At 35.3% G+C, this 23,699-nt stretch overlaps 1 protein-coding gene across 16 annotated transcripts in view; it reads right to left on the bottom strand.

Annotated features, from left to right (window-relative positions):
• Window positions 1–23,699, bottom strand: part of MIPOL1 (mirror-image polydactyly 1) — a 182,372-nt gene that overhangs the window by 89,304 nt on the left and 69,369 nt on the right. For all 16 annotated transcript variants that reach the window (XM_046941959.1, XM_046941956.1, XM_046941958.1 and 13 more), the window contains one exon: window positions 4,987–5,094. In XM_046941959.1, the coding sequence (XP_046797915.1) occupies window positions 4,987–5,094 (108 nt within the window). The remainder of the gene's footprint in view (window positions 1–4,986; window positions 5,095–23,699) is intronic.

Raw genomic sequence — 23,699 nt, 5'->3', positions numbered from 1 at the left:
TCATCTGTTAAGTATAAAATACTGGCAATCAGCAACTGGTTTCTATCACTCAAACAGCACTGAAGTTAATAATGGCATGACAGTCAAAATGGTTGAAGTCAGCAGAAAAGTGTTCTGGATGATGCCGGGTCTTGCCATGTTCACAGGTTTCTAATAAATCAACAAGATCTCTACTGCCTTATATAAAATGATATTGAAAGTATTGAAAGGCTTTTCTCTCAGGCTTCTAGGATGCAATTAATTACTATAATAAATGTAAAAAATGTAAAAACAATATGTTGAATTGAAATTCGAACAGAAGTTATGAGATTTCTATCTCCCAGTTTCCCATCACTGGTTCAGGCAAGTTTCTCTGGATTACAGAATATTTCAAAAGCGTGTTGTTCTGTCAGAAGCAAATCAGAGGCTTTATAGACATGAATCAGCTCCAAACACGTTAAAATGAAGCTCTAAAACTTCAGCCCTGAAGCTCTAAACATAAAAACAATGTTAGAATGACTTAGGTTTTACAGATATAGGCCACAGATACTATCTTCTGAAAGCAGGACTTTATTCTATAACCAATACGATATCTCTAAATAGCATGGATAGTCCATGCAATTCAACAGTAGGAAATATTTTTAAATTTTGTGTTCAAGCTTTTGTAAAAAATGACATCAGATTCTTCTGGGATTGAGCTCTTCGTGAGCTCACACGTTGACCAGATTAATTCCTGTGGTTGGCATAGTAAAGCAGATAGAGAAAAAATGGTTTTCACTCTAAGAATCCTGAAAATTCTGGGAATCACAACAGAGCTTAAAACAATGTATGAAGGGCATGAGGTAGCACTTCCAGAGTGTTAATTTCATGGACATCCTCACTGCTTTATCTAACAAACTGCTATACATTGTAGATATCTTGCCCTTGACACAATTCTTATTTGTCAGCAGAAAGCAGATGACAATAGCTATAATTGCTTTATGACCCTGGTGTAAGTATCTGACAGCTCCCTCAGGGCAGTTTCTTGCACTTTACTCTAAATTACTATATATTAATAAGAAAACTATGGAAGCACTTAGGATTTTACAGAAAATGACAACTAAAAAATAATCAGAAAAAAAATACATATTTTAAAAGAAAAGTCAACCATAACTAAAGATTAACATGCTAACAATTCTGGAGGAGATTAATTACCTTTACAAGTTCTAATGATGTCATACTTGGCTGGAGTAAACTCATTAAGTCATTAAAGGGCACCTGATATGTATATCATGAAACGGCCTCTCCTCCATGTTGAGAGTTTAGCTTGAAAGTAAATTACTATGTCTCTTTGGTGTTTAAAGCAGATTAATAGCTGATTCAAGAAGAATGTGCCACATAATTAAAAGCTACAAAATAAATCAGGCCTGTGAAAAGAGTCACCTCTCCCTACATTTCATTCAAATTCAGTTAAACGTGTTCCATGAATTTTCACATTAAGTTATTTGATCCACAAGACTTATTTCCTATTCTTTTTCAATAGAGTAAAGAGGACTTTCACACTGGCAAAATATTTATTTTCCGTTGTGAAAATGTATTACTTAAAGTTACTTAAAACTACACACTACAAAGCCAACAACAACAAAATGATCCACAACAATATTTAATACTAATGAAAAAAAAATCAATTCTTCAACTTTTCTATGTTTAATTTAATCGGATATCTCAGTGTATTGTGGGAATACGTTTATCAGAATCAGCAGAGACCAAATGTTAATTATGAAGGCCAAGCACAAATGAATAATCTTACGTATAGACCCTGACACATTAGAACTGCAAAGTACTCTGCAGATCTTATTTTATGAAAATGTACTAAGAGCGCAAATGTATAGGCCCTTAGGAAGCAATTATCCCTAAAAGATTTAGGTATAATTCAGTCTGAAATATGATAAGATTTTTTAAATGGTTTCACAAAGAAGAGGATTATTTTTACTTTAGTGATGAATATAGGTGTCCACACCCTTTCCTGAATGACCTTTGTGCAGTTATGCACATTACTTGGAGGAAAGATTTGACATCAGTCTTGTCATTCAATTAATATATACTATGATGATCAATAAGAATAACATAAAAATTAGGAGTATCAATTTGGTATTGTGGGACTGAATGACCCACAACACTAAGAAATTATCTATCCCATCAATACATTAAATGGAGACATTTTTTACATAGCACTAATATGTCTGATAGAGATTAGTTAAAAACATCTTACCAAAGATGCACAGATTTTATATCACAGTATAGATCTATACACCATGAATTATGTGTCAAATGTCTTATCTGGAAGACGATCCTCAGGTATGACATGGGATCTAAAAGTAACGTAAAACCAAAAGTATGCAGGAGCGCTTACATCATTTTTGCGATCCTACATCCTGAGTCTGGCCATCTTACTGCCAGCACCCCCTCTCCATGGTGAAAAGTCTCTTTGCTGCTTTATCTCACTCAGGAGTCTGCATACTGCTGCAGCCTCAAACCAGGCTGGAAGCAGCTCTGTAAGCGAATATAGCTAAAAATAAAACAAAAAGCTTGCAGTTTATCTCACCTGTTAGATCATACCATCTGTGAAATGAAACAGGTTTTTTTCTGGATACTGGTCTTACACCATTTTTTCCTTCTGAGCAACTCATTATAGTAAGAGAACTTAAAAAAAAAAAAAAAAAAGGAAGAAATAATAATCTGGAGGTCTTGTTAAGAATATTTAAGGACCCTGCGAGGCAATGGTCTCATTATTTGTCACAAACTTTTATGCCATCCTTAATCCAGTTAATCCTAATCACTGTATTTTTTCCCAGATATGATTGCTGGTATCCTTACACTGCCTCCGTTGTTTGTGCTTCCATTGCTCCCTGCAGCAAATCTGTAGCTGGTCAAGTTTCTTATCTGTCCCCTAGCACCAAAATGCATATTTTGCCAAACTAAGTCACCAGCATTAATTATATTTAAGAGAGTATTATTTTAAGAGAGATTCTTTTTTTAATCTTTCCTAATCAAATTTGTTCTGGATGGACATAGTATCTGAACATCTCCCACAGGATACCTGTTCGTATTTGAATTAACATTACTCAATGCAGCACTGCAATCAACCAACAGACCCACCCACGGCTGAAGATGTCGCTGACCTGACTTTCATCCCTACCAGCTACTCTGTGCCTTCCCGGCTATAGCTGCACTAAAAAGAGCTAATAAACTTTACATTTTGATGACTGCTTAGGGCAGGACAAGTGTTGATAAGTTGCGTAACAATGCTGACCACTTTTGCTGAGATTTCATACATGCATTTCATAGTTTTTAAGGTTAGGAATTCAACCTAAGTAAGTGGCCTTCTAAAAAGTGCTCAGATGGACCTGCCCTCACTGCACACAACAGTAATAAGAACTGAAACAAACTCAAGAGAGATATAATATTAAGAAAGTATGACTTTACCAAAAATTGAAAAGCATTCCTTTTTTTCTTCCCCAGACTCTCATCTCTAAGAGACAATGACCAATTAACCTCTAACTTCGAAAATATCAAAAAATGCCTGTGACAGACAGAAATTAAATTCTTTAAAGATTAGGTGCTGGGAGAGCAATATCAGGCTTAGGATGAAATCCTAGTAACACTCTGAACTATTAAGTCACTTCTTGCTCTGAAAATATAATTATCCTGCGAGCATTATGTCAGACAATATTATATGTAAAAATGTACTCTCAATAAAACACTGATGTTTTCTGAAGGAAAGTGCCTGTGCATAATGGTTTCAATGACAGATAACAAGTCAGCATGCAATTAATGAAAGACAGTGCTACTTACTATAAACAATGTGCCTGGCAAGCACTGATTTCCAGTGATCTCAAATTCAAAACAATACCATTACTATGGTCAGAAATAGCCCTGAATATTTACAGTTTGTATTTCTAGGCATCTGAGGTTAGATTGCTTTCAATATTGCTCACTTCATTTTGAAAAATCACCACAGATTCTGATAGCAATTATAAACCCATAAAACACACTGCGTTTATATGCCATGCAGCCTCTTCCCATTTATTCATTACACTTTCTTTTTTTCAAACTGAGAAATGTCAAACTACACAAGGATTTACCTTAATTCCTTTACTTTGCATCGGTCAAGATGTAGCATGAATAACGATGTTTTCCTAACACACACACACACACACAGAGGAAAATCTGCCTACAAACGAGATATGCTTGGATCTTACTACCTACCCCAAGCAGTTTTAAAATGACAACACAGTATCAACAGAGAAACTTCTGCCTTTACACTCTTCCCATTACCGATCACAGAGATTTTTAAGAATATAGCAGCTAAATAGGCATGACGCTTGCACATCTTACCTGGCATTTGCTCTTATTCTGGCTAGTGGTGAGATGGCTGGTTATGTAGCTATCAATTTCACTGACGTTACAATTTCCCTTTCTCAATGCAGCAATAACCTGTCACTTTACACTGTCCTTTCTCTGACCCTCTCCTGCCTCTCTGCTCATTTTTATTCTTATTGACAAGACTTATTATTCCTCCTCCCAATTCCAACTAGCTACCCTTTTGCAAATAGTAGTATCAACTATGTGGTCACTAGTAGTATAGGTCAACAATGTTATTAATATAGCACACACTGCTGGGAGCAGATCAAACAGCCATACTTTAAAATATTAGTTTTGCAAAGGTACCGTGAGGCAGTTTTCTTCATGTTATAAAATGTAATCCAAGGACAGTCTCCAAGAATTCAGTGTAAATTTCCAGCCCAATAATTTGGAGTGGATGTTATTTTTTTCTTGTTGTTTTCATACGCAAAATAAAATGAAACCATAACAGAAGGGTGCTGTATCTGTGTTTAAAGAAGGGGTTGTTGGCAAACACCATAGCTCACTTCTGCTGAAATGTACACAACTGATATATGCAGCCCAGAAAGCTGGCACCAGGGGCTTACAACCTTAATTTGCCTGCAAGAAGAAATGGAGATTTACCTTCAGAGCACGTTCTTGATTGTTTTCAGCAGTCAGATGTCTCGTGTTGTTTGCTGAAGTCTGGTTCTGCTCTTTCAGATGATGAAGCTCCTGCTCTAGCCGTTTGCACTGCAACGAGGAAAGAATCCCATTAAGTAGAGGAGTGTGAGCATATTTTTTTTTCAACAAGCCAAATGAATTAACGTAAATAACCCCATCACCATTTCTGCAAGTAGAGAAAGCATCAGACAAAAGCATGTTACAATTCCTAAACAGTACTAGAGCTGTTTTTAAAATGTACAGCATTTTTCAGTTTCTTCCTGGTCCAACTGTATGCCAGAACAAAGCTAAGTTTATTATCAGTTAAAGAAATTTTGCAGAACATTTTAAGAAGTCTTAAAAATTACAGAGATATTGAGATGAAATTCTGCTCATACTTATATAATGCCAAATCTTGTCTGTATTAAGTGAGTATCAAGAAAGCAATATCTGCTTTTAGGAAAATGAGCAAATTAAACATCCTCCACTCAATCAGCCTTTTTAAAAAAATATACATGTAGTTTTTATTGGTTTTTTTGTTGTTTTTTTCTTTTATGCTGAGATTACGCTAATTCCGAAGCACATACCACAGCTTGAAAGAAAACAAGTTTTAAGATGATTATGTTTAAATATTAATTTAATGACAAAGAATGAAAAATTTCACATTTGCTATTGTGTGCATACATTCATATACTTACTGCTGTAACCTGAACAACCTATTCTAAAGATAAAAGATCTGCAAATTGTGAAATGAACTGAATTATATTTTACTGTTTTTTTTTGTGTTTTGTTTTGTTTTACAGTAACCATAAGAAGCCTTGCCTCTTTTTAACTTTGGTTAAAAAGAGCAATTAGTTGCCAACAGACAATGCACTGTTTTATGAAAAAAAAACCTTAAAAGAAAAAACAAAGAAAAAAAAACAGATCAAGGACCAGGAAGACATAGGGGAACAATTGTTGGACAGATCTAGGCAAAATTACAACATCAACAAGAACATTTTTGAAGAGCATATTACAAGGAAGTAGTTCGGATATCATCACTAAAAAAACTAAGCTGGTAGATCCTGTTGGGACATTAGACAATTCACTGAGAAAGAATATTTTAATAAACACCTTCTGAAAACACTAGTAAGAAAGAAATGAGAATTGTGATTTAATGCCCACATAAGCACTGTTGTCTCAAATAAAAGGCTTGAATATTTCAGTCTCTTTCGCTACCATGCTGGCTTTGGAAGGCACAGAACACAGCTTCCTATCAAATGCATACAACTTATTCCAACGCAGTTCTTATTGGAGACAATGAAGCATGGCTCGTATCAACTCTAAGCAGACAAAAAGTGTGCAATAGAGAGCTGTAGTATAAGTGAACTATATGTATAAACTACAACTGAAGCCTAAGTAAAATAGGGTTCCAAAGGACTTTTATTTAAAATTTCTGTCTCAAACACATCAACATATGTACTTCTCAAACACAAAATACGTAATGTTCTCTCCTGAATAATGTACTACAAGTCAAGATATCCAACTTAGTACATAAAACAAAATTATCTGATCCTATATGTAAGTACATTTTAAATAACTGTAGGTGTCCAACAGTGATACTAAAATATCTGATTTTATATCAGTTGTGGTATTAACATGTCTCCCTGGAGTAGTGCATACTGACAGTGAAAGTCATAGGGTTTCTTAAAGCACAGTTTCAATTTTATATCAATAAAATGAGGGAAAAAAAACCCACTTTCTCACAATACAGGAAAATGCAGAACGAAATGCTAAAATAATTTTGACTGCAAATTTTTTTTCTAAACTTAAGACATTTAATGTCTATCTCACATAAAGTCATAAATCACACATGCAATTCTTCTTCTATGTGAGGAATAAAAATGACGTGCCTAAGCATCTGAGAAACAGGAGCTTGGAGAACTACTAAAAAGTAAACCCACAGTATGCTGTTTTTTCTCTGGATTTTTTGTTTGTTTGTTTTCTGCAGCATACAGAATCTAAGCATTACCTAAAAAAACTACTACTACTTCAGGCATTATTCACAGCACCTCTGTTGCCATGTAATATCAGTAGGCATCTTGCTTTTCTGTTTTGCAGACACTCTTTAAAACACTGCTCTGCAATTCCCAGTTTTAATCAGGAACAGCACAGGTTTCTTACAGGAAATATTTAGAAGGCAAAAATCTCAACCTACCCTTAAAACAACAATTTTTATTCATTCTATTCGCTTGACTAAAAAAAAGAAAAAAAAGAAAAAAAGTGTAAATATGCTACGAGCAACAGTGTAGCTGCAGGAGAAAACAGAAAAAGATCTTGATGTACAGAGCTGATTGCACAACTACATGGGTGCCATCTTATCCTGCTCTCTGTTCTCCTCTCCTCCTTATGAAGTCAAAGCACTGAAACAAATGGAGATCCTTGTGCTCATGGCAGATCCACACACAGGATAAAGATGCAACACAAGTAATGTAAAACACCTGTACATCTCTATCAACTCAGCCTTAGAACATCATTAGCCTTAGAACATCAGCCTTGGTGGCGTATCATCATTCACCTTTATTTTCAGTAAGAATGTTAATATTAAAAAAAAAAAAAGGGCATATTAAATCTGTATATAGCTTGAATCCATTTTGAGAATACACTGAAAGAAGTGATGATCTAATTTGACCTTTGCACATAACGGTCTTAATATGTTCGAAACAATGTATTTACAGAAGATGTTTCAAATGAATTATGAATCCAAATGTATTCTTAGCTGCCCAGGAAATGTCTAAGAAGTAAGATCTAAATGCTCTGCAAGGGAAAATATTATAATGATCTTAAATGGCAATATTTTGTATGCCTAACTAACATTTTATAATCTGCAACACATTTACACTTGAACTATTTTTCAACCATTAAAAACTGTATTCTAAAAACAAGTAATCTTTCACAAAAACAAGAGCATATAAAATTTCTGTGTAGTTTTGCTATAAAGTTTTAAAAATATAATTTAAAACAATACAGCCTTTCTCTTCATTTCAGCCAACATTTTTTGAATTCTGTGTCATTGGTCATTAGCAAGGTCCAGTAAAAATAGGTGTTCTTTAAAAGAACATGTGTTTTTATTGGTTCAATCCAGGGCTCTAAAATGTCAACAGCTGCAAGTAAGAAACTGGATTTCCTTCTAAAAACATATATAAAAATACTTTTTGGAGCACAGCGAAGAGAAGACATCGTCTGGTTCAGTACTGGCAAAAAGGAAATGTCAGCTGTATCCTTTTGAGAAAGCTGAAACCTAAAGCAAGTGTTTTCTTTTAATTATTACAAATTTGAATCCTCTTAAAGACAGAGATAAAATATTTTGTGCAGCACAGGTTGCCTAACATTCTGAAGTATAATTGTACACTTTCAAAGACAGGACCATAACAGAGAAAACCTCTTTTTTATCTTAGACACTGTGGATACTTCAAAGAATATGAAAGCAATGTAGACAGATGTCAAAGAGAATGTGCCTTGATCAGAGCACTAAAGACTTTGCCAAGAAAAGGATTTTAAAGCCTTGGAAATGGTAGCACGTCATTTTATAAGGCTTCACACAATTCACCAAGGATCAGCTTCATCACACAGACCACTGTGTTTATTCAGAGGCAATGCTGATGGAGGAAAAACAAAAAGAAAGGAAAAAAAAAATCATCTCCTCTTCTTTCAAATCCTACTGTTTGTTCCCCTCTCTGAAAATACACTTTTCCTCTACAAGTTTCCCACCTCAGCTAGCCTCATTCAAGCAGTAACATACATGCCAGACATGGAATCTCTTTTAGCCTACTTCGAATGTTCCTTGAGCAATCCTCAATACCCATACATATAGATTTCACTAGAATATCATCTATTCCCAACAAGAGGTACTCAATCTTCTCTTCAGCTATATTTTCACATTACAAATCAGTTTCACTCTTCTAAATGCACCCAGTCTTTCCAAAGAAATATTCTTGTACACAACACAGGATATATCATGAGCAATTAAATACAAAATGAAAAGCAAACAGCTGATGTATCAAAAGGAGAAGAAAATATTCAGACAAGAAAGAAAGGACAGACAGTAAGAACACCTGTTCTCCCACTAGACAAGCCTTCTTTTTAACAAACATCTGCTAACATGACTCAGCAGAACAAGCATGTTCAAGGTGAGCACCAGTTCAACCCTCAGCAGGTGCCGACCTCTTTCAGTGGTGATGTAGAAAAAGGCTTGAGAACACCATGAGGGGAAAAATGCAGAAGAACTCCAAAAAATGAGCACCTCATAGGGGAACACTGATGGAGAGTTCAAGAAGTGAACCAGCCAAGTATAAAGTTCTGGAGGCTCACTCAGGAAGAGGCTGTTAAAAGATGGTCCTATTTCCAGTTATACAAAAGGAATAAAGATGGAAGACAGAAAAATCAATGCAGATAACCTCTTAATGCTGTTTGGCCTTTACTAAAAAATGAGATAGCATTAACATATCAAACATAACTTCAGCACTTGTATAAACAAATCATTTTAAACATGCTGTCAGCTTACCAGTGTTTTCTCCTTCAACTTGTACCTACAACATGTTAACATGGTGATACAGGGCCCGTCAAGTCTACACAGATTGATGAGTAATTTTTAGTTATTACTTAAGAGGATTCTTCATTGATGTATTCTAATACTAGAAAATGAAGAGATTACACAACAGCAAAGAAAATTCTGCAAGCAATTAGAGAAATAACGCTATAGGGAAAAAGATAGAGTAGATAAAAGTGATGACATTCAGCAGAGATACCCGTGTCCCACAGCCATAGGTCACTGCCCAGTTTGTTTATATGAAAACATCACCTACCCCTACAGACCTCAAGCAAAGCATTTCTAACAGTGAATTACTCAGGACAATCCAGTCATTCAGGTGCTCTGAAACAGGCTTAAGTGCTTTTCTACATTTACAACCCTGGAGTTCATTTCAGTGAACAAGACAGTATTCTTGGGTGAGTTATTCATTTTGTGTTTCTGCACAGATGTGACCACTCATTGGATAAGAAATCCATAGAAAGCTTGTCAAGTGCAGTATAAGCTGAATATAACAGAACTGTACTACCAACTTAAAACAAATGCAGTCTTGTTGGTCATATAATACTGTTGTATCTATACTTGATTTTAATATTACTACATATCATACAATGTTTTCCACAATTTTTTTGTTAAAAGGAATTAAAAGTAGCCCTTCCTGAAGTTACAACAATGTGCTAGAGGAAAAAAAAGATTCAATATATTATGTCATTTTTACACTAGCAATAAAAAGTTAATACAGTGTTAGTTAACACTGATTCGAGAGTCAAGGTCTAATGAAGTAAGTGCACTCAAACTAAGATGAAGTCAAATTTTGCAGAGATCGTTCCTAATTCTGAATTACATTTGATGTCTGATTCTATTAATACATTCAAAAGATCATTTTTTTTCTGAAAATATTTTTTCTTATTTATCATCCTTGTCAAAAGCTGGAATGCTAATAAACTTACGGATCAGCACTGGTATAAAGACACACAACTCTAATGATGAGATGGCTGAAAAAAGGAATGGTATGAAATGGTACTGTAACATGCCTATCTTGCTCTTGTATTCCTCAAGTCTGGACTGTTGGCTGAGATTAGGGTCATAGTAGTGAGATGTGATGATCTTGGTATAATCTGATCCAATCCAGTCAGTTTTACATAGTTTCTTAGTTTAATTATAGATCTTGTATATATCCACAGCTTCCCATAAATAGTTGCACACTCTCACTGAATTTAAAGTAACATTTTAATTCAAATTAGACAAAAAACAAAGGAGTGTACAGTGAGCTACAATAGGTCAGCTGGTGCATAATACTTAAGTGCATACTGAACCCTTCATTTCAAGCAATGAGTACTCTATTACATTCCACAGATATTTATGCATGAAGACCTTCCTGAATTGGGATCTCAGTTAGTGAAGTAGTGAGATAGAAAAACATACTAATTCTTACTAAATAACATGGGAAAATGGTTTCTGTCCTCCAAATTATGGTAAAGCAGAAGTTAATTTAAGTGACAGATGAACTACTTTACAAGATTCATTTTTCCAAAGATGTACTTTTCCTTTTATGTATTCTAAACAAAATATTTTCCAATGAAGTACATGGTATCTTCATGGAAAATCCACAACTACCAATAAACAATGTGTTTGTGGGATACCAATATCCTATAACAAAGCGTAACACTTTTGGAAAGAATACATTTCAGATATATTTTGAAATTAGGTAATGCATATTCACATCAGTGAAAACTGAAGAACAAATAATTAACCTATATATCAAACACATTAAAAACATGAAGAAACATGACTACATTTTCACCTGTTATTTTTAAGCTGTTGGCTGTGGAAACATGATTACAATAAACAACAGCATGAAGCGAACAAAATGATTCAACTGATTGTACTCTTAGTTTATTATTCTGTTCTCCTTTCCTTATTTTGTTTATAATGACCCACACTTTAGAGTAGCTCCCAGCTCAAGGATGCCCAATGGAATGCAAGTGTTCTCAGTTTGACAGCCCCTCTTTCCTTCTCCCTTCAGTATGTTTTTTTTTTTTTAAACAGTCTGCCCCTTGTCCCAAATTCATCACAATTTCTCGAGAGGCAAACATCTTGCACCACTTGGATGCTACACCACTCTTTCCTTTGCAGACAAAAATAATACCAAAGTCATCCAGTCAAAACACAAGCCAACCTTTGGTGTCACTGTGAATTATGTACTTTGAACTGCAGATGTTTGGAAGCACTTATGTTTATACAAACACATTTTTATCCTTTTTCTTCTAAAATAATCACTTTAAGAGAAATAAAGAAATAAAGCAGTCTCTACATAATAATCACTAGAAGAATTTTTCCATTTAATTATAATGTTGAATTAAGATTTTCAGACCTTCAAAAGAAAAGACATTTCTTCAAAGTTCTGGCAAAATATCAACAAATGTGTTTAAATGATTATTTATACAATGCCCAGCAGCTTAGAACTATTCAGATTACAGGAAAGAAAAGTGCTTTTGTAGAGCTTAGGCCTTAGGAACATATGCATCTTTTAAAAATATTATTAAAAATACTGTATTTTATTAGTAAAATAAACACTTAAATATAAACAACTTTTTTTTTTTTTTCCTTTTTCAGTACTGCGATGGTGTTTTGCTCCATCAGAAGCCACCAAAGGAAATGTATTAAAATACAAATGAAACATTTTTATCTTCCCTGTTAGTATGAGCCAATTGGAACCTGCAGCATTACGGCAGATAACATGCTGTACACGCGACTTGGTTTCTTCCTACCATTTCTCTCCATTTCTACTTCTGAACACTTGAAAATGGAGCAAAGCAAGCTTTCATTTTCATTTAACTCTTAAAGGAACTGGATTAAAATGCACAGACATCAGAAATTTTTGATAATTAACTGTTTTCACTCTGTATGTTTTAACAATCCTAACGTGTCATTATTCAGCAGTGCTATACTCACCCCTAGCTTAGTTCTCCTCTCTACATTTTTACACGTGTTCTTTCAGTGATGACATTTCAAAGACTAAGACAAGTTGGATCTATTTCTCCAAGAGCTCAGTGCACACTGGCTTTTCTAATCAGTGATGCTATATAAAAGGTGATGGGGAAAAAAAAAAAAAAAAAAGAAAAACCTGATGTTCTTGAGCTGTATGTGATTCACTGATCATTCAAGCAGGATCCCTGTGCTGGCTGTGCCACTGACCCAGCACAGTTCTACTAACATACAGTTGTGAGTGACAGCTCACCCTACAACAGTAGGGTTCTTGAAGCTATACAAGTTGGTCACCTTCATAGCTTGCTGTATCACCCTGCATCAAGGCTGTTAAAAAGAACTTTTTTCATGTTGGAAGCCTTAGGTTCATTGGGAAGCCTTAGGTTATCTGAAGCATCTGCACAGGTCTGATAGACATAGAAAAGCCTACAGAAGAACCAAACCAAGTTTGCTTTACTTTAATCTTAACTGAGTAGAACAGTAAAGCCCTAAGCATCAGATTAGGTCTCTGTCCTCAGAATTTATGAACATACCTTCAACTAAACATGTCATTAGTCTAACCAAAGCAAAGCTATGGCACAGAAAATGAAGTCATGGAAGTACTTTAAAGTGCGTGTATTTATTTACAGTTTTTCATGCACAGCGCACTTCTACATATGTGACATATACCTTTTAAACTGTTTTCTTTTTACCTGATATTTTGTACGTGGTAGTGAGGTATTACATATTTCCTCTTTCCTCAGTTTAATTAGCCACATTCAGTGGAGCCGAATACTGCTTAAATCTAAGCATTTTAAACTTACTAAATGCTGTAGTTCCAGGTTCTCACACAGGTCCTCATACAGCTTACTCATAATACTCAGAACACTGCAGACAACCCCCAAATCTCACAGAGGAAGAAAGAGAACTGTGTAAAAGAAAATAGAAACTTCACTAAATGAAGCTGGAATAAATGTGTCACCTTCACCTGCTTTATATTAAGTAATTTTTATTTTAGTCTTTATTTCTTATTTTTAATTTCTCTGTTACGTTTTTATTTTCCATTCAGCACCTCATATCTAATGCATTCTTCGTAGTCATTTCTAATCTGAACTAAATCCAGTAACTCAGAGTCAAACATTTACTCCTGTATGTAGCTGTACTGGGTCTGAAGTTAAGCAAAAATGCTTTCAACCAGTCTAGCAGTGCTTTTCCTAATTACCTGTCATATATAAATAAATGTGACTTCTTTAACACAGAGTGGGCACATTACATCTTTTTTTTTTATTATTATTTCAGGTTTATAATTCTAATAAATAATGTATGAACTAAGCATGCAAGCTGATCGGTAGTATGCAAGGTTATGCTTGCTCACCCTTTTGTCTTGAGATGATATCTCACAGCAGAGTTTTTGAAATGCAAGTAACAGGCATGATACAATGAACTTCAAATCATTCACGGCTCAGTTTGTTCAGAAACAAAGAAAATGAACAATATTGCCAAACAAGGAAAATACTAATTAAAAATTATGTCAGGAAAAATCATGAAGATTGTGAAGAGACTCATTTAAAAGCAATGAGTTAAAAACAAACAAAAAAAATTAAAAATACACACACAAAAAAGTAAATCTTCATTAGCTAAATTCTGAATCACTGAATAGATAAGTACAATAATTTTAAAAATATGATCTGCTTTACTTTCAATGCATGGCAGCAATTCCCGCACGTAGTTTCAGAACTTTTGAACAGAAAATAATTCAGTATAGCTAACCTCATCATCTTGAGGAATACTTAAAAAATAAAATTGCACACAAAAAAAGAGGTCTTGGAATACATGACCTTAGTGCATGTTGCGTATCATTATACTACTTACAAGAGAACTAGGACTGAAATAGTCTACCTGAAATGATTTCTGTCCTGGCTGTGTATTATGTAACACTGAAGGAATGGTCCCACTGAAGCCAGTCAGAGCAGCTGAATATTAAAATATTACATTGATATTCTTTTACTACCCAGTCTCAGCATCTGTAGTCCGAGTCACAGCACTCCTACATATTTGTTCACAGACTATTTTGAAAGGCAGTGCTAACTGCTGTGTGATTTGTTAGCACGATGAGCTGCAATGTTATAAAATAGGCCACTGCAGTCACAATGCTCAGAAACTGCAGATAACCAAATATGCTGTTGATTTTCTGTCTTCACTTACACAGGGAAAGATTCCAGAGTGGACAACCACCTCTTCATCACATGGAGTCAGAAAATAATAATATATTCCTACAGATTCATAGGTCCTATATACATTCTTTTAAAGAGGAAGAAACAACAAAAGGAAGGCAAAATACAGAAAGATATAATATGAACCTTTTCCTTACAAGCTATTTTACTTTTTGTTCTACTTGTTCTTTTTTGTTGTTGAAGGAGGAAACAAGTCACCTCTCTTCAAGAAGTCTTTCTCATTTGAATGCACCTTCCTTTCTTCTGCATTGCAGTATGTGCACACTTTGATTCTCAGTTCTCATCTTAGCCCGTGCGATGTCCATTCCACAGCACTGTATCATTGGTCTACTTTTTTTTCTTCATTGATTCTGTAAGCTTTCTCAACATTATGCAAATTTTATCAATAGCTCTGCTTGTTTAATTATACAAGCGTTTGTTGATAACGCCCGAAGAATACTGGTTGGTCAGTTTTTACATCACTTTTATGATGTTAGTAAATAGGTTCTTCTTGTTTCATGGGATAAGAAATTAGCATAGGAACTTTAAGAAACTTAAATCAACCTACAAGATTATGTCAGAACTGGCATTACTACACCTAAAGCCTTTGCTTTGCTGATTTGACCAAATGATCCCAAGATCATCTTGCAGCCATGTCTTGCTGGCTCCTCAGTAGATAATTGGTTTTTTTTTTAAAACCTTTCCTGCATCCCCAGTTAATAAACCACAGTAACAGTTGTCAAAACTATTTACAGTTCAGCAGAGGCAGGTAGTGTTGTCTGATATACCTGAGTTTTTAGTCATGTCAACTAGTGAAGGTGTATAAAAACAAATTTTAGAAACTAGTGATTAGCCTGATCCTCCACCAAATTCTAGAAATTAGGAATGAATCCGATTCTCAGATATATGCAACGCACTCAGTTTCTAACAAAGGCATCTTTTCAGAAAGTGTAACCCCGTTCAGCCAATATTAGTTGACAAGAAAACAAGATCTGGTAAACAATCTGTCATTCTAATGAGGTGGTTTTCAAATAATCTTCGATGGATGTTCTTAAAATCCATAAGCAAACAAGACTATTGTCTAAACCTTAAGTTGGCATTTACAGCATAAAAGGACAGGAATGCTTCTGGTCCATTTTTAAATATCATCATTTATTTCAGAAAACAGTATCATAGACCACTGCATAGAAGCCACAGTTTTTTTAATCCCTATATTCAGACAGAGTTATCATGGGATTGTATCATGTTTGTCCTGATAAATACCGTACTCTTAATTAAGCCATCAGTTGCTGAAGTGTCAATTCTTCAGTTTTTCTGTTGTGTAATGTGTTATTCTTAACCACATAATAAAAAAAAAATATTGTAAACTAGAGATGATGCAAAAGCCAGATAATCAGGTAGGTGAAAGCACAGGACTCTACAGATATGTCAGGGACAATAATCTGAATAAATGACCTGAGTCAGTAGTAGTTGCTCTTTTCTCCAAGCAACCAACACGTTGTTTCAGGAAATCATAATGCTGAAGATCACAATTGTCTGAAAGCAATACTAACATTAGTGCTTTACTATCCTGTGAAAGGACGATAAGTGTGAAATCAGTTTATTTCTCACCAGCGGTGATATCTAGTTAACAGCAAATTTACAAGACTTGCATTTTAGGCATCTTTTTCAAATTTGCTTAATTGCACTGCAAAGTGAAATAAAAAATATTTTTTTTAAAAAAATCAAGAAATTAATCAGCTTTGCACAAGGTACATTTTACTGATACTTCATAGACCTCCTATGGGAATACAGATACCCCACAAAGAAGTGTTAAAGAAAGTAAATAAAAGCTCTGCAAAACTGAAACAAAACCACACATTTTTAAGGTACATATTGCACAGTTTCAACCACACTGAGAAATGTCTGTATTATTTTGCTGTGTGTAAAAGAATTTCAAATATTAAGTAGTGGCTGAATCTAAAAATTTTGCCTCCGTAACAGAAAATATTTTAACTTTCACTGAAGTGTTTCACTAGGCACCCAAACTTATGCTAAAGGGCATTCTATACCTTGATTATGCAGCTTTAAATTAACAGCCACCTAACAGCATTCAGATAAATTACTGAAAAGCAGGAATGCTTAAATCTAAAATCAGCTGTCTTTGACATGTATAATTACCAACATCACCCTCATCCAACCCCTTGTATCCCTCACGTATAGAGGATAAGACAACCTAAGCAGAAAAATTTTAAGAAAAACACAAAGATAGAAGAATGTTATGACAAATGTTGGAAGTAAAGAGATGAGACTGCCTGCCAAAACAAACAAAATGGATAAATGCATGACTACTGCTGAGAAGTGTCTGGATACCATAGAAGACAACACACATGACATAAAGAGAACATGTAACGAGATGCACAGCTGCTGGCTAGCCCTATTATAGAAAGTAGGCTGATGACTATTTAATACAAGGAACTAACAAGTATTTTGCTGTTTCTTCTGGGAGGCTGGTACTGGATGCTTTCATCTTCTCGCAAGACTTTCAGGACTAGTTCTGCAAACTGAGATTCAGTCAGAATCCTAACATTCTGATTGTGAACAGAACCTCAAACAGTAAGGCTGCATGCAAAAATGCTTTTGCAGATTGAGAAACAGAGCTTTGTCTCAAAGCTACAGGAGATGAAGGAGAAACTCTTGCGTGACGTTCACACTTGCCTTGAACACATGAACAGATTTTTCAGACAGAAAGAGTGAAAGCTATTAATCTCTGAGGTATGAAATTATGATTAGAACATGATTGGGAAGGAAACCCAGCTGATAATTTGCCACCATCAAGTGAGACAACGGGGAGCAAGGTGGTCATAACCATTCTTCAAACACAGATCTTCACACTGCTTTTCAGTTACATTTAAACTTTGGTGGTGTTGATCATGAGCGAAGATCAACAGTAATTGCAATAGAACTTTGTTTAATATACTTACACTTCTATGTTTATAACATAAATTTATTAATTAGAGGTAACATTAAAACACTCTCCAACAAAAGACATCAACTTTATGTTATCAATGATTAAAAAAAAGGAACAACAATACTCAGAAACATTACTGCTTCTGCATTTTGCATTGTCCTGCATCAGTACAATACAAAAATGTAGTATACTGTAGCAAGCAACTTATCAGGAACATCAGGAACATAAATTTTGTATTTCTGATAATTCTAGAATTGTAAAAAGTTGCCACATTTTTTATGGTTTAATACTGTTCTTCTTCTGCAGTTAGTTTATTTTGGGGGGGTATATCCAAAATTTGATGCTTTTTACAAAATTTCAGCTTTATAAAAGGCCTGCAAATAAGTGTTTCTACATACTTGGATTGGGTAATTTTTAAAAGTACTTTCAGTAGAAATGTAAACCATAAATGAGAATATGATATTTTTAAACTCTGTGCATACCCACAGCACGCTCAATAATAAATACTTTAAAAACGCTACTGAAGAGAATGGAAATAAAACATTCACATCAGAAAGCATGAACAAGTTCCCTGACAACAGCATCTCACAATCACTCCACAGGCAAAAGAAAAGTCTGTCCTTCATTTGCAATAGAGGGTAATGGAAGCTAAATTTTTCTTCTCAAAGCAACTCTGCTTGAAAAATAATTAACAGTGAATAAACAGAACATGGAAAAGAGGGCAAATCCTAGATACTCTCCATCCGAAGCACGAAACAGTAAAGCCATACAACAAACAGATCTAGGCATACTTGGTGAATGAGACATAGATAAATTAAACAATGCTACTGTGAATCTTTCTTTCACAAAGAGAATATTCATGGATTTTCTTCCTCCACTTTCCTGCCTGGGCCACAAAACAATGCAGACCAGAATACTTTAGTTGACTTCAGCAAGTCTGAGGACTTCCAGAAACTGCCTTCCAACAACAACAACAAAAAAAAAGTCACAATGTTTAGACCAAAGAAAGCAGGGAAATTTCCATTGTGACAATCGTTGTTACCAATTCATTTTAAAATGACTAAATGTCTAGAGAGAAATTTAAATAAAAATAGTGGTCATTAAGTCTTACATTTCACTTGTAGTCTACCATTCTACTGAAAATGAGTAACCAGATTTGCACCATTACCATCACTTTTCCTTACATTCTCTGTTACTACTGGACATAAATGTCCTTAATCACCACCTCTCTTTACAGCTTAAAACACATCCTGAATAGCAAGGATGACTGAGGAGGGTACAGCAGTTCTAGAAAGTTAGAATGAGATGAATTTTAGGGTCTCCAGGAAAAAAAAATAAATGAAGTCAACAAAAAGCATTTCTATTCATTTACCATAGCTCCATGTCCACAAAATTCTCAGTCAACTACTGATGTTGTGGTAGTGGCATAATTAGCACTATAAACTTAGGAAGATATCTTTCCTTCGTACTTAAAACCTAACTTTACGTTCCTCACGTCAATCTATTTCTGATTGTAATTCAGAAACCTATTTCTCACTGAAGGAACAAAGCTGATTTATGTCCCGTGGACTGGTCCAAAGTCTTCATTAGACAAGTCTGCATATAAAGTAACTAGTAATTTTCAAAGCAAAAAAGGGTGCATAAGAACATAGTGGGATACTTTCTTTGAAAAGTGGCACTATTTCCTTCTTCCTAGATATATTTTTTAATACTTTTTAAAAATCTTACTCTCCTTCCTGAAGTCACCTCTTTCACCTTTTATTTTATTTAATACTCTATCAGAGCATTAATGTAACTAATTTTAAGAATACTTGCTTCAATTAAAAGGATTCATTCTTCCTTTTTATACTTATAAATAAGGAAGTCTTAAACCTTAAACTTTTGTCTGAAGTTCTCAATGACCTTCAGAGATTTTCACTGAAAAAGTACAATTTGCATGCTACCTTGCACTGGAGGTGCAATCTGGAATTTCTCTAACTTGTCTCTATTTCATCTGCTTCAGTCTGCACCACAGAGCGCTCTCTGACAACGTGAAATGGATTCCTTTTTTGATTAAAGCAAACTCAAAGATGCACTCCAGGAATGCACCGGGTGCACTCTGACACAAATGAGCATTCAGTTCACAGAACTAGGCTACAGCCAGCCCAAAGTAAAAAACAAAACCAACCAACCCCTCACCTCTGCATAAACAAAACCAACCCAATCCGACAAGAGCCCCCCTCCCCACAGCACACTCAGAAACACATTCATGTGGATGGCAGATGGTGGGAACTATTTCCTACTCCAGATTCATTCCTGTTTGTTCAAACCACTTGCTCATAAAGACATAACCGACATCACCATTGTAACTGTGAACATTCAACAAGTAGTAAGAGAGTAACAAAAAGAAGGGAAATGAATGCAGGTCAGACATCATCCTTCCCAGACTCTACATTAAATACAAATATCAAGCACAGAAATCTTGTGTGTCATCTATCAGAAAGAATTTTTACACAAACTCAACTTGAGTGCCCAAAATAACAAAGTGCTTCTGCAGTGAGATTTCTCAGAATATTGCCTAAGAAAACTTGCTTTTAATGTGAAACATACAGATGGACATTTTTAACTCCCAAGAAAATCAGAGCTGTTTTAGCCAACAGGTAGGCTGCCCCAAATCTAAATTAACACTGAGCACCTAACTTGCCCCACAGAAAACATACTTTGAGTACCTCTAAACAGTCTGGTACCTATAGAGTTTACTACACACATAATGATTCAGTCTTGTCTTCAGAGGGAATACTGTTTGAACTCTGCTTGTGTCACATTGGAAATTTCCTCCACGGATTTTTGCTACTGAATCAGATGATCAATAAGCATACAAAACATTTTTCTATGTCATCCTACAGTTTTGACATTAAATATTTAAATTAATTCCAGAAATTGCTTTGGAAGTCTAAGCTGTGTGAACCTAGAGCTTAGCACCATGATAGAAGTGTCAAATAGCAATTAATCAAACAAGCTTGCATGCAAATTTACTGTCATTTTCAGAGGGGCAGGAGATTCTAGGTACTGAAAAAAAGATGAACGTTCTACCGGAAATTCATTAAAGTTTACAATTAAAGGCACAAGGCTTGATCATGCTCTCAAACACCATTCAGACATGTATTCTCTGAATTCTGCACAACACACTGTTTGCAGAGGAACAACAGGTGATTTAACAATGCAAACAATCATGTGTCTCAGGGCATCATTCAACCAAAACCTTATGCCAGTAAAAAGAGGAAATGTAGTAGCAATTAAAAATTTGCTTCACAAGTTCAAAAAGACTAACTGTAATCCCTCTCTTCACGGAAACACTGCATTAACATTTACATATTTACCCATACTTAGCATTCATGGGCTAAATACAAAAGTTAGGTATAAGAGCTCTTTAGCGTAATTTCCTCCAGTTCCTCCACTCTCCCCCACTGGTGTCCTGCCAGCTGACCTGCACTCGCAGTTGTGAGCAGCATTAACTTGAAAACTCCACCACCTCATGCTACCAAAGCCTTGCTGAAGTCTAACTAAGGAATAAACTGCAAGACGCTCACTTTTACTAGTGAAATTCTGGCTTCAGTGAAGTCAAAGGGAGTTTCGTTCACAACTAACAAACTCCTGCTGACAAACAGCTTGTAACCTCTGCTACATCAGGAAACTGACATCACACACAGACGTATGATGTCCTCAAATCTTCTCTGTCTGACCTTCTATTATTCTGCCTGAATATCTCACCTCACTTTTCTTAATGGTCTGAAAACTGTTTCATATACAGCAATTAAACAAAATAAAGGAGAACCACAATGAAAGATTAAATAGGCATTATTCATTTGAGGAGAATGCTACACAAATAAAAGTTCCCAATGAAAGATATCAAGAGGATTCTGTTCAGCCAGTTTCCTCTACATTGGGTTCTTGTGGACTGAAATAGCTACTTCAGAAGAAAAAGATTACTTCATACATCTTCTGAATGTAGCCAAATATTTAACTGAGTGTTCCCCTGGAAAACACTCATGCTCCAAGTAGCAGAAACATATCTGAAGTAGAGAGTCAGGGTGTACCTATCATCTCAGAATGTAAATAATTACCTTCTTTTTCCAGCTTGGTTTATTTTTAGAAGAATAAAGCAGCTAGGTAGGGAAGAAACTGTGCAGCAAAAGGAACATCTTGCAAGGCAGCTCCCTTTCTCTCCTTTAAACATCCTGCAAGCGATTTCCCCTTGCCTACTCGTCCGCTACCTCTCACTGCAAACTAGGCAACAGGAACTTGCCATTGCATGCCCAAAGCTAATCAGCCACAAGTGTGAACCAGTGGATGTTCAAATTACAATACACAGCCCCTTTAATTTCTCTCTCCTCCTGAAATAAGCCCGTGACTGAAAATCATCAATAATCCACAGCAGCTGTCTTGCTCACAAACAACTGTGAATTCACTCTACCTTTTCTTTTCTTGTATTTCCCAGCTATCACAGACAAAAGGGGAAAGATAGAAGAGCAGCTAGGACACCACAAAACACGTTTGTGCAAACAAGAACTCAGTCATTATCCCTATTTGGTAAGCATCTAAATGTACCAAAACACAGAATGTAAAACTGAACTACTGGTTGCTAATATGTAATACATATAATATCCCAAATTGTGGTTTGGGTTGCAAAGGAATTATCTTTGTCCTAAGATCAGAGTCGTGTAACATTGTAACCCTTCACCAATTAAGAACCCAAGATATGTAACTCATTTTTTTTTCATTTATATATGCCTTTGTTGTTTTTACATGTATGACAACACTTGAATTTATTACTTCAGTAAGACCGGTTCACTGAGGTGCTGAGAATGCCTTAATGCTCTATGAAACATAGAAAACAGAGTTGTAAACCTTATTTGGTACAAAAAGCAGGAAAACTGCTTGAGCAGGACATTAAAAAAAGGCAGCAAGAAGCTGGCTTCTAACAGCAGACGTTTATTAGTCATTAGCTGAAGCTGATAATGATGGGCACTCAAGCACAGTGCTTCTCATCTTTGTTTTCAATGATGATAAACTCCTGCTTGTTGCCAAACAGTTCCTCAAAATGGAGGAAGGTACTTAAACTTGCTCCAGATGAGCAGCTGGGTGCATGCCAGTTTTTTTACATGAGCAGTCATAAGCATGTTCCTGCACAGCAGGATGTGATCAAACTATTCAAAGCTGTAAAACCAGGTCTGCTTGCCAGTTACATTATTGCTTCAAGATCAGGGTATTACAGATGATACTTTGCCAGCCGTGAAACCTATTGGTTTTTTGTTTGTTTTTGTTAAATAGAAAACCCAACATCTTTAATATTTAAAATTCTGTTTAGAAGTGACTTGCCAATTAAAAATTATCTACAGAATGAAAGTTAGGATGAAAAACACACACACAACACCCTGAACGATAAGCCATCTCTTATTTTGTTTTATAAAATCACTTCTTCCAAGCTGTACCAACTGAAAGGTCCCCTTTCTTCTCTAAAAGATAAGTGATTGTAATGACTTACTCAAGTCACAGCTCCAGCTGCAAACTGTAATCATATTAACATTCCTGTCCATAAGGTACGATATGGTTAATAGGTGGTCTGAGATACTGCACTGTATTGCCTCCTGCTGGAAACCACTTTCTTTAAATTATTTTATGAAGATTCCACAATGTGACTGTGGCCATACGTGAGCTTTTCTAAATGCCTGTCACTACCCGATTTGATCAAGCAAGAAAGACTCTGGAAGAAAGGCTGAATTACAGTATAACCAACTGGGAAAGTAAGATTTTTCCTTGAAGACAAAACTGAACATTAAAGACAAGAAACTTATGTTTTATTTCTCATGACAGTCAGCATCTTTCTCCATTTTCTTTTCAGAGGATCAGTCATAAAGCAGACACAAGCTCCCAGTACAACACAATATCTGTTCACTAACAAATATATCTTAGCAAACACAACCAAACAGTTGAGTGTGTTTTTTTAAGGAGGTTGGTA

This window comes from Gallus gallus, chromosome 5, assembly GCF_016699485.2.
Source record: "Gallus gallus isolate bGalGal1 chromosome 5, bGalGal1.mat.broiler.GRCg7b, whole genome shotgun sequence".
NCBI classification, from domain to species: Eukaryota; Metazoa; Chordata; class Aves; order Galliformes; family Phasianidae; genus Gallus; species Gallus gallus.
The sequence above is the reverse complement of the archived record's forward strand: the minus strand, read 5'-3'. Positions and strand labels throughout refer to the sequence as shown.